At 43.1% G+C, this 12283-nt stretch overlaps 1 protein-coding gene across 2 annotated transcripts in view; it reads left to right on the top strand.

Moving 5' to 3' along the window:
* LOC120855527 (carboxyl-terminal PDZ ligand of neuronal nitric oxide synthase protein-like) overlaps positions 1-12283 on the top strand; it is a 360532-nt gene that overhangs the window by 291342 nt on the left and 56907 nt on the right. For both annotated transcript variants that reach the window (XM_040230013.1, XM_040230012.1), the window contains exon 5: positions 5023-5131. In XM_040230013.1, coding sequence (XP_040085947.1) covers positions 5023-5131 — 109 coding nt within the window. The remainder of the gene's footprint in view (positions 1-5022; positions 5132-12283) is intronic.

Here is a 12283-nt window from a genome sequence, read left to right as displayed (position 1 = left end):
GAGGCTATAATCCCTGTCTGTCCTATGCCAAGGACAGTGTTTTCAGCCATTTCTCTCTACTGCATTCCTGTTGGTAGATTTCTAATCAGTATAAGGGAAAATTCCCAAGTAATTAGAAGCCCTCAGAAAGGAGGAATGGATACTCTTAACAAGAGTGAATTGCCCACCACTGACAATTGCTGAATGACAGGGGTGCTGGGTTGGACACATCTGATGATTACATAGGTATATTTCTACTCTGTATTCCAACTTTTTTTTCTATTTTCCTAAGAGAAACACATTTACTTATTGATTAATAGTCAAGGAAGTGGGGGCTGGGATTGGTGGTGAGTCTTGTGGTTTTTATCAGTTTGGCAACTTGAATTCCAACATGATGATAAACCCCAAATCCAATTCCTCCAAGATATTGTTTATATTTCAGTTATTTATGGCAAGTTTATGAACATAATCTGCAGAAAAGTCTATTGCTTTGGGTTTAAAGCATATAGTTTCATTACTGAGTGAAAATTACAATTCTATGCGTATTTTGAAATAATGCCAAGAAATTATAAGAAATTTGAAGTCAGAATAAATGTAAAAAGATCTTTTGCTTTTGTTTAGCCACTCAATCATATCCGACTCTTTTGAAATGCTGTGGAGCTCACCAGGCTCCTCTGTCTATGGGATTTCCCAGGCAAGAATATTGGAGTAGGTTATCATTTCCTTCTCCTGGGATTCTTCCCAACTCAGAGATCAAACCCACGTCTCCTGCATGGCAGGTAAATTCTTTACCGCTGAGTTACCGAGGAAACCAGTAAGATCTTCAGTTCAGTTCAGTTCAGTCGCTCAGTCGCGTCTGACTCTTTGTGACCCCATGGATTGCAGCACACCAGGCTTCCCTGTCCATCACCAACTCTTGGAGCTGACTCAAACTTATGTCCATCACGTTACTGATGCCATCCAACCATCTCATCTTCTTTCGTCCCCTTCTCCTCCCACCTTCAATCTTTCCCAGCATCAGGGTCTTTTCCAGTGAGTCAGTTCATGCTGGGCTGGATGATGCCCAAGCTGGAATCAAGATTGCGAGGAGAAATATCAATAACCTCACATATGCAGTTGACAGCATCCTTATGGCAAATGATGGAAAGCAAAGAGGAATCAAAGAGCCTCTTGAGGAAGTTCATGAAAGAAGGGTGTGAAAAAGCTAGCTTAAAATTCAACATTCAAAAGATGAAGATCATGGCATTCTGTCCCATCACTTCATGACAAATAGATGGGGAAACAATCGAAGCGGTGACAGACTTTATTTTCTTGGGCTGCAAAATCACTGCAGATGGTGATTGCAGTCATGAAATCAAAAGACCTTTGCTCCTTGGAAGAAAAACTATGGTAAAACTAGACAGCATATTAAAAAGCAGAGATTTTACTTTGCCAACAAAGGTCCATATTGTCAAAGCTATGGTTTTTCCAGTAGTCATGTATGGATGTGAGAGTTGGACAAAAAAAAGCTGAGCACCGAAGAACTGATGTCTTCAAACTGTGTTGCTGGAGAAGAACGTTGAGAATCTCTGTACTGCAAGGAGATCCAACCAGTCCATCCTAAAGGAAATCAACCCTGAATATTCATTGGAAGAACTGATGATGAAGCTGAAGCTCCAATACTTTGGCCACCTGGTGGAAAGCACCAACTCATTAGGAAAAGAACCCTGATGCTGGGAAAGATTGAAGACAGGAGGAGAAGGGGACGACAGAGGATGATATTGTTGGATGGCATTACCGACTCAATGGACATGAATTTGAGCAAACTCTGGGCGATGGTGAAGGACAGGGAAGCCTGGTGTGTTGTAGTCCATGGGGCTGCAAAGAGTTGGCTATGACTGAATGAGTGAGCAACAACCATGTCCCACCCACAGCACATACACACACGTACACACACATGCTCGCACAATCACAGTTCTTAAAACCCAAGTATGAAGAAATAAGGGTTCTTTTTTTTTTGAAGGTTCATAACTTTTATTTTTATTATTTAATTTTAATTTTTACTTTATTTTACTTTACTGTATTGGTTTTGCCATACATTGACATGAATCCGCCAAGGGTGTACATGAGTTCCCAATCCTGAACCCCCCTCCCACCTCCCACCCCATATCATCTCTCTGGATCATCCCATGCACCAGCCCCAAGCTTCCTGTATCCAGTATCGAACATAGACTAGCGATTCATTTCTTACCTGATAGTGTACATGTTTCAATGCCATTCTCCCAAATCATCCCACCCTCTCCCTCTCCCTCAGAGTCCAAAAGTCCGTTCTATACATCTATGTCTCTTTTGCTGTCTCGCATACAGGGTCATCATTACCATCTTTCTAAATTCCATATATATGCATTAGTATACTGTATTGGTGTTTTTCTTTCTGGCTTACTTCACTCTGTATAATCGGCTCCAGTTTCGTCCACCTCAGTAGAACTGATTCAAATGTATTCTTTTTAATGGCTGAGTAATACTCCATTGTGGTTCTTGGAGTATATTTTGTAGATTTAGAAATTTGGACCTGAGCCGTTAATTTGTCGATCTATTAATTTGTGGGTGAATGAGGTCACATGGAAAAACTGCATGTTTCTTGATTGTATTGGTAGATATTTTTCCAAGCTCTTAACTATTTGGCCTTTTGGTTAGCTAGAGGTTCCAGGCTTTTAATAACTTGCACATTGAGTTTCTGATCTCAGATATAACAGAGCTGTCTCCAGTTCAAAGAGTTTGGCTTCATTCATGCCCAGGCTGTCATCGTGTTTGCCGAAAACGTGCTTTGTCTACAAAGGTGAAGGGCATCCTAGCTTGCTGCCACCCTGAGTGCCTTCCGTGACTCTGAGTCTTGCTGGCGTGTGCATCTGCCTTCACGTCTGCTCTGTCCGTTTTAATTGTGGTTCTCAGTCCTTAGGTTCTTGTACATGTGCTCAGCCATCTCCGACTCAGTACGACCCTGTGAACTGTAGCCTGCCAAGCTGCCCTGTCCATGGGATTCTCCAGGCAGGAATACTAGAGCGAGTTGCCATTTCCATTGGGGTGTTATGTAATAATAAATGAAAAACTCAGAAATCAGAGGAGCTTTATGTGTGACGCATCTGAACTAACAGGACCTGTCTTCTAGGGGGAAAATGAATAGCCAAGCAGAGTACATTATGGGTGCTTATTAATGACAGCAAGGATGCCTGCCTCCCCTCCTACGCAGATGTTAGGAACCTCTTGTGCCAGTCACTGTGCTGGCAGTGGAGTACCAAGATGTGGTCTTTGGTTCCCTCAAGAAGCTTCAGTGTAAACATCATCATGTGAGATACGTGCTATGGTAAAGGTGAGCCCAGGGGTGTCAGCAGCTCAGATTTGGAGGCAATGTGGGCAGGGAAGCCTTCTCTGAAGCAAGTCTTCAAGGATGCCAGAGGTGTCACCACAGATGCAGGGGCAGGCAGATGTATGCAACTAGTCCTGAAGAGCTATGTAGGTCAGGCCTCTGGAGAGGGATGAAAGCAGAAATGCAGATACTCCATGCTGAGGAGTTTGGGCTTTATCCTGAGGGCAGTAGGGAGCCTTTGAATGGTTTTTAAAAGGAAATACCAGGATGTTGTCTGTGTTATTAAAAATGCTGGGTTTTTTTAGCAGAATAGACAGTGGGTTGGCATTAGGTGAAGTAGGAAGCAGAGAGACCCTAGGTGAGTTGCAAGACTCCAGATGAATAGTAAGGACCTGTGGACTAAGGCAATACTGTGAGATTGAAGAAAAACACATTTCAGAGATGTGTCAGGAGATGGACTGCAGAGAACCTGGTCATGATGACAGATATGGGAGAACAAAGGAGGAAGGAGTCGAGGGTGTTGCCCAGGTCTCTGGCTTGAGTGGACATTGCACCGTTTATCAAGAGGGGGTTCGGCCACTCACCACAGCTAGAGAAAATCCACATGCAGCAACAGAGAGCCCGTGTACCACAACAGAGACCCAGCACAGACAAGAAATAAGTAGAAAATAGTTTTAAAAAAGAGAATATGAGGGAGGGAGTAAAGCTGAGAAATTCTTTAGTTTGCATGTAACAAATCTTCTGTGTAAGAGTAAAAAGATAAAGCTACATTTTGAGCCATGACATTAATATTTAAAAACTGATTCGGGTATAAAAGCAAAAAGATTTTGTAATCATTGTGTTACTGTAAGTGCATTTTTAAAAGACTTAAGAAAATTTGCTGTGTTAGACTTATGGTTACAGTCTATGCTTAAACATTTGGAAAAACGCAATTGACTGCATAAAAACTTCCTATTTATAGTTGTTAAAAGAGTTTGTAAATATTTGGACGGTTTTGCATTAAGGATTAAACAAACATTAAATAACATACAAATAATTTCTTCATGGCACTCATTTTCTATTTGTTTATTGATATCTCCTGCCTATGAGCTCCATGAATTTGGGGGCTTTTTTCTGTCCTGTTACTTGTACCTCTGGCTGCTGGGACAGTGCCTGACCCCCAGTGTGCACTCTGGGGATTGGCTGACTGATGGAATGAATACATGGACACCTCGGCCTGATGGAGAGGGATGGAAAGTGGATTAGCTGTCACCAAGGGGCCTAGATAATGAAACAGTGTCTTAGTCTCTCCCTATGTGGTTAGCATTGCTGGTTCCCTAAGTCTTCTCATTTGGAGGTATTAGGAAACCTCCCCACATTTCCCTGGATTAGAAGCAAACTTACTACTCTGGTAAGGATGCAAATGATTTTTTTCCTGTAACCTACAAGTTAGGAGGAAAGATGTACTGCCCAGTGCGAGCGTGGGGTCCACGTCCTGCCCATGTCCACCCTCCAGCCTCTGGAGGTCACTCACAGGAACGTCAGTGTTTGTACAGCTTGCGGAAAGTGCCTCCTGCATTGTGGTTTTCATCGGAAGGAGGCCTTCTCTAAGAACTGATTAGAGCTCTGTCTGCAGGAGGTCCTTAAACAGAGGTTTCCTTGTTGGAGATTTGAACCTGAGCCATTTTCAGTGTATTTTTCTGTTGTTCTCCCTATAGGATCTTCTACGTCTCTCATGATTCCCAAGACTTGAAGATCTTCAGCTATATCGCTCGAGATGGTGCCAGCAATATCTTCAGGTGTAATGTCTTTAAATCCAAGAAGAAGGTAAAGGGGCTGTCATTGGTCATCTCTTCCTCTGATAGAAGCAGAGTGTTCCCAACATTGACCTGTCTCCCTGCTGATGGAGAGGCAAGATTTGGAGGTGGCTATTTGAATGCAAGATATAGGGCACCTCTCTCACTAGTCAGCCATTGCTTGTACATAATGAAATTCTCTTTTAGTTTCATTTGAACTTGGTACTTAGTTGTATGCAAAAGACTGGAGAGATCACAGCCACTGAAAAAGTGCTCTGGAACACAGCAGGCAGACAGCACCAGGAGTGATGCTCATGTTGGTGTGTGGTAGGAAAGAAGGTTGCCACTCACTGAAGTCTCTCTTCATCATAATTCTGTATTCCGATCAGTGACCTCCAAATATGACATGGTGGGATCTAGTTAGACTTTGTGATGTTGGTTGTCCTGGATGGTTATTTTGGTACAGTAACCTTGATGCTTGAGTAAATGCAACTTTTGCAGTTCTGTAGAGACAGGGTTCCTCTCTATCATGCCTCCAGGAGTCTAATGTACAAAACTGGGGTTAGGAAACATGAGCTGTAACCCCTCTTCTCTCCTGGACCCCTGAATTATGTTATGAGGGTCAGTATCCCTCTTTGGTCTCAGCTTCCCTCTCTATAAAATAAGGAGGGGCATCAAAACAAGCATTTCCTAAAATGTATCCTGTAAAACATTTACCATCCAAAACATTTAATATGTTAACATTTAACATATTAAAACTATTTAATTTAAATGTGCAAGAAAGTCCTAAGTTAGAGAAATCCCTTTAGCTTTAACAAACTGAATTGGCCATGAAATCATATTTTTTTCCATGTATATGTGTTAATGTCCTGGGAATTACTTTTCTGTAGAAGAGAATTGGAAAGTACTATTTGTGTCTATAAGGTCCCTGACAGATAAAGGTGGAATGGTAAGATTCTTACCACTCTAGACACAAACCAGTGACCCTGACTTTCTATGAGGACTACTTCTGAATTCTCTCCTGCTTGTCCCTTCTTTGATGCCATGTGACATCTTAATGCATCTTATGTCCTAAGACATCTTTAATAGATTGGTGGGTACTGTGCCAAGTGGGGATAATAAGAATAAAACACGACAGGGTCGAGATTTACTGTAATATTATGTATGTCCCATCTCCCACCCTGGCTTCACAAAGAGAATTATACTTTGGTGATTCAGCCCCTCCCTCTAAGGAGATGTGTGCCCTTACCCACCTATTCTCAGGCTTTTTAGTGCAAATCGTGGAATTGAAGGGAAAGAGCCAGAACTGGAAAGGTAGAAAGAAGAAAGGGCAGGTTACCAGATTTCACTTCTGGGTAATAGTACAATTGAGAAGGGGAAAAAATGAAAGTAGGATATGAAAGAACTGATAGAAAGCGGAGGAATTGTTGCAGGAAGGGGGACCCCTTCCAGGGCGCGAAACTGGGCTCTTGTCTAACACTCAGAAGTGAATTGTCTAAGGAGACACATGTGCTGACAAAGCAAGAGATTTTATTGGGAAAGGGCACCCAGGAAAGGTAAGGAACCCCAGGAGGAGAACGGCTCTGCCACAGTGGCTTGCAGTCTGGGGTTTTATTGTGATGGGATTAGTTTCCGGGTTGTCTTTAGCCAATCATTCTGACTCAGAGTCCTTCCTGGTGGTACACGCCTTATTCAGCCAAGATGGATGCCAGAGAGAAGGATTCTGGCAGGTGGTTGGCCATGTGGTGTCTCCTTTTGACCTTTCCTGAACTCTTCTGGTTGGTGGAGGCTTATTAGTTCCGTGTTCCTTAGCAGGACCTCCTGTCGTAAAACAACTCATGCCAATGGTTACTATGGTGCCTGGCCAGGGTGGGACGTTTCAATCAGTGTGCTTCCCCTAACAGAGGGAGAAGGACAGAAAGAAAAGCCACAGGGACTAGAGATGAGAATTTAGGGGTTAGCAGAGGGAAAAGCACTTGTGTGGTTTTGAGGTGTAGTGGATCACGGAAGGAAGGAAAGGAAATGCACAGTGTTCCTGAGACTTACAAACTGGATTGTCTGCAGGGCTCCTCAACAGGAACAAAGACTGGGATTCCCTGTCATTCATTTTGAGTGCTCCACTGTACATTTAGTTTTGTCCAGAGACCGGACTGTGTGGATCTGGGACTTTATTAAAGTTACAAATACCATATTTTAATTTACAGAGAGCTTTAATGTTTAATCTTACTAGATCCTTCCAAAAATCCACGTGAAGAAGTTAAGATGGTAATTGCCATGGGATAAGTAAATTGAAAGATTAAATGACTTGCCCAAGGTCCCATGAATAAGCACTGACTGGCTAGAATCAGGAAGACATGTAGAATGAAAGGATTTTGAGCAGGAACTCTAGGTAAAGGAGATTGTTATATTTGCTTTGCCATCTGATCTGGTACAGCAGCGCAAACACAGTGGGATCGTCCAGTCCTTCTGCCAAAACCTGAGTCTAAGAACAATGCCCACTGGAACTTTGATCTTGAAGAGAAGCACAGAATGAAGTTCTTATTACCCAGGGAGAAAGGAGCAGTCATCTGGTCCCCCCAACACACACCAGTTTTGTCCATGTCTCAGAGCTAATGCTGACCTCTGGCTCTTTTATTTTCTCTGTCCCTTTTGCCCTCACCTACTGAGACTCTAACTCTTCTGAGCTGGTTCTCAGGCCCTTTGTTGGCCTGTAGCCACATGGCTGAAGGAATTGTTTACAGACAGCCTGGGCTGTGAGCCCCATTGCTGCTGAACTATAGGTGGAAGGGCTGGTTTCCATGCCAGGAAAGAAAAGTGAATTAATTGTTCCGCAAAGGAAACAGAGTTGGGGAGGAGTGGGACCACGTCTGCAAGGTTTTGCAAGCTTACCCTGGTTAGTCTCCAGATCTGGTGATTTCCTTTCTTATAAAGCATTTCTGATTTGGAGAGATAATAGTTAGCTTGGGAAGGAGTTTTAATTGGCAAATGGTAGGAATACTTAAGAGGTGAGGGGGAAAGTACTAAATACCCTGAGTAAGTGTGTCTAGTAGGGTTGTTTCTGGTTGTTGTGGGTCAGTAGGGAGGCCTCTTGACTGTAGCTCAGCAGTAAAGAATGAACTCCTGCAATGCAGAAGTGACAGGAGACGTGGGTTCAATCCCTGCATTGGGCAGGTCCCTTGGAGAGGGGTCTGGCAACCCACTCCAGTGTTCTTGCCTGGAAAATTCCATGGACAGAGGAGCCTGACAGACTATAGTCCATGGGATTGCAGAGTCAGACATGACTAAAGCGACTAAGCACACACAGGGAGGTCTCTTGACTAGAAGCCAGTGTGGACCTGGGTGTTCTCCAGAGCCTTTATGTTGATCATAGTGTAGAGAAACCTCCTATGAGCTCCTTGCTATGTTAACGCTTGGTTATTGCTCTTCACATCATGTCATGTCCCCAGTGTGTCCTCATGGCATTTCCCATGACAGGCTTCTCATGTGGGTCAGCCTTACCTTATAGTTCACCATGGGAAACGTGATTGTCTCTCCCATAGTTAATAACATGGGTAGGATTCTCAGATTGCCTGGCAGATGACGTCCCTGCACCTGGCTGCCAGCACCACGGTTATTCTGTGCCTATGGATCTTCCTTTAGTTACCCATGTGGCCAATGTGGTTCTCGTCTTTGGAACTTTAAAAGCTGATTTTTTTCAGTTGGGCCTTCATCAAAAGTAAGGTAGCAGAATATTGTAGGGAGATAATATACTATCAGCCATTCATCTATTACTCTATATTATCCATCCTTATATTATTAAGTCAAATAATATCCAGTCAGTTTGGGTTACTTGCTATGTGCTCGTGACTGTTCTAGACTCTTCATTTAAATTATCTTTACTTTATTCCTTCAGGAGCCCTGTAAGCTGTAGGTCCTATGATGTGCTGAGTTTTATGGATGAGAAAATAGAAGCTTAAGGGATGAAACTCATAATAAGTGGTGCAGAGGCTTCCCTCGTGGTTCAGTGGTTGGAACTCTGAATTCCAGCTGCATGGGGCTCAGGTTTGATCCCTGATTGGGGAACTGAGATCCCACATGTAGCACACCACCGCCTCCCCGTGCAAAAAAAGTGGTGGAGTTAGAACTATACCTAGAAACTCTGACACTGGAGCTTACCTCCTTCACTGCTGCATTTTATTATCTTCATCAGGAAATTGCATGACTGAGGAATAAACCTATTTCTCCAAGGTCTACTCGTAAATGAATTCTACTGTACTTGTTACTGGGGTATGAAGAGCTCCTTAACTCTGAATGGTCCAAGTCACTTTGACACAGATTTTCCTTTTTTTCTCTTAACATCTTTGTATGGTTAATCCTGACCCCATTTTATAGTGGGAGAAAGAGAGGGCCCAGGAAAGTAAATACCACTGGTCACACAGTGAGTCAGCAATGACCCTGAGATAAGAACCTAGCTTCCTGCTTCCTAGTCTAAGCTTTGGCCACTTGACTCTGTTACATGAAATTCATAAAATATATGTGAGCCTCTCTGCGTCTGAGTTTCTCCAGCTACCAAATAAGATGAAAGGCATCCCAGGAATGCTAATCTGTGGGTGTGGAGTGAGGTGACCTTCAGGAAACAAATTCCGTGTGACTAGGAGGGATCACCAGGACTGGAATGGGGAGATCCCGGCACTGTTCAGAGCAGCACCAGAAGCAAAGGGTTGGAAGAGGGTCTTCTCCTCGCCCGGAGTGTTAGTGACACTTCCTAGCAACACGGCTTTCCCATTTCCCTCCTTCGGGGATGTAATGACAGTATTCATCTGCAAGGCCTTTTGCCTCCTGTGAAGCCTCTGTGTGTCTCTTGATCCCTCCCGTGTAGTGGAGGTCCCACTCCTGTCATACGCTCCCAGCCGCAGGTGGATGTGGCTGTCTGCCCTGACCAGGTGTGACTGTACTTAGTGCATTGGTGTGTGAAGTGCTGGTGATTAACAAGAGCCACAGGAGTCTGCCCAGTATCTTCACGGGTAGCTCCTTGAAACTGTTCTGCCTGCAGTCACGGCTCAGTTGGTTTGGGTTAGGAGAAATCATCTCCTCCTGTAATACTGCCAATACTGCCACCGTCGGGTCAGGGGCCACAGCACAGAAGGTTAGCCATCCTTAAGGTTTTGCCATGGATTTTGCACAGTGATGTCAGTCATGTGCTAAAGAATGAGTACTTCCCTGGCCAGGTTCAAGTTAGGGAGGAGAGATAGGTCCTAAATTTAGGGAAGGAGGCTCTTTTTTATATTTTAAATGTTAGTGTGAGGTTGAGTTGAGAAGTCAAAATACAGAAATCGTAAGTCTCAGGATTCATGTAGTCTAAAACTCTCTGTTTATGGAGAGGAAATCAATACCTAGAAAAGTAAATTCACTCACATGTGGTCATCTAGGTGGTTACTGATAGTACTGAGGTTACAACTCGGCCTTCTTTTCTCTATGCTGCTGTGGTTCATGGACTAACAGAGTATAAGGAAAAACCCAGAAGTCCATTGGAAATTCTAAGGTCTACTATCTCCTGTCAATGTTGAAAGTGTAAACCTACTTTGAAACTAAGCTTTCTCCATAGTAGCAGTATTCTGGTGTCCAAGGCATTGCCTTGATCAAATTATATGATCAAGGCCATTAAATAACCTGTTAGACAGAAACCTAAGCCATTTTTCAGTTCAGAGCCTTAGTTTGTTTGATCCTCCTCTACATACAATTTCAGACGTATTTTCTTGCTTCAGCATTGCAGATTCTATAGATTGAAATCCCTTGATAGATATAAGCTTAAATCTTTTACTAAGGTTCAAAAAACACATGAAAGAAACATGAACTTCAGTTCTATTTTTGCTGAGATTCTGTGGTGTTAAGGTCAAGAGAAGGGCACTGTACTTTCTTGCCATGATAAATGAAAAGAATGATAAACCTGTGAGTTATTCTAGACTGACTTACTGGGCTGAAGTTTCTTAGAATTCAGACGAACTTGGCAGATAAACCTCCAGCTCTCAGGAGAGACAGAGCCGCAGGGGAGGGGATGTACGCTGGGGTAGAAAGCTGGTGGACTAAGAAAGGTGCTTACTTGGAGGAAGTGGGCCCCCAGTCCTCTCTTCTTCCCCCGTCATCATCATCATCATTGTATACACCTTGCATTTTGAGCTTCTTCTAGTCACTTTGGTCTTCCCAGGTGGTGCTATTGGTAAAGAACCTGCCTGCCAGTGCAGGAGACATAAGTTTGATCCCTGGGTCAGGAAGATTCCCTGGAGAAGGAAATGGCAACCCACTCCAATATTGTTGCCCAGACAGAGAATGGAGGAACCTGGCAGGCGATAGTCCATAGGGTGGCACAGAGTTGAACACGACTGAAGTGACTTAGCACACACTCGTCACTTTCCTTACTTATCTGATGACTCCTTTACTTATTGCCATGAATTGTGAAGTAGAGAGCACTTTTTCCAGAACAGTGAAATTCGGAACACTGCCACAGTTATTTACTAAATCAGCTGTAGAATAAGACTAACAGTACTTACCATTCTTTACATATATGCAGCACTCAAAAGATTCTCCAGATTTACAAGGGCCAACCAACAACAAGATGGCTTAAAATGAAAACAGAAAATAAAATCATGATTGACTATTATTTTCCTATGGGCCAGTAAAATGCAGAAATCAACCTTCTGACTTCTATCTTTCTAAAGGTACCATTGCAGGCTCTTGTCTGCTTTTGAGTAGATACCCACCCGCACTGAGAATATAGTGTTATTAATATTTTCATGATTTTTGCTGCAGTTCATCAGATATTAATGCCAACTCCCAATACAGTTGGTACCCACATTAAGCATACAGAAGAGACTAGCTATTTCTTGCATCTTGACTTCTGTGTTGGATTGAGGTTGGAGGGAGGAGAAAGAGGGTTTTGTCAATATGATTAAATAGATGATTTAAAGAAACATTTCTGGGTGCCACTTGGGCAAGTGTTGTAAAGTTCTAAGACAGCTTCTTACCCAATCCTCTTCTTATGAAATTGCCTGTAATTGGCACCCCCATGGGCTTTAGTGCACTATCTGCAGCCTAGAACCACTCTGAGGTTAGATATGCCCTCTTGGCTTTGAAAACATCAAAGCAGCCATATCCATTCTAATCTTGACAACTAAACGTCCACAGATACTTTAGAGTTGCTAACACA

Source organism: Oryx dammah, unplaced genomic scaffold (genome assembly GCF_014754425.2).
Source record: "Oryx dammah isolate SB20612 unplaced genomic scaffold, SCBI_Odam_1.1 HiC_scaffold_28, whole genome shotgun sequence".
Taxonomy (NCBI): domain Eukaryota; kingdom Metazoa; phylum Chordata; class Mammalia; order Artiodactyla; family Bovidae; genus Oryx; species Oryx dammah.
Note: the sequence above shows the minus strand (reverse complement) of the source record. Positions and strands in the feature narration are given on the sequence as shown.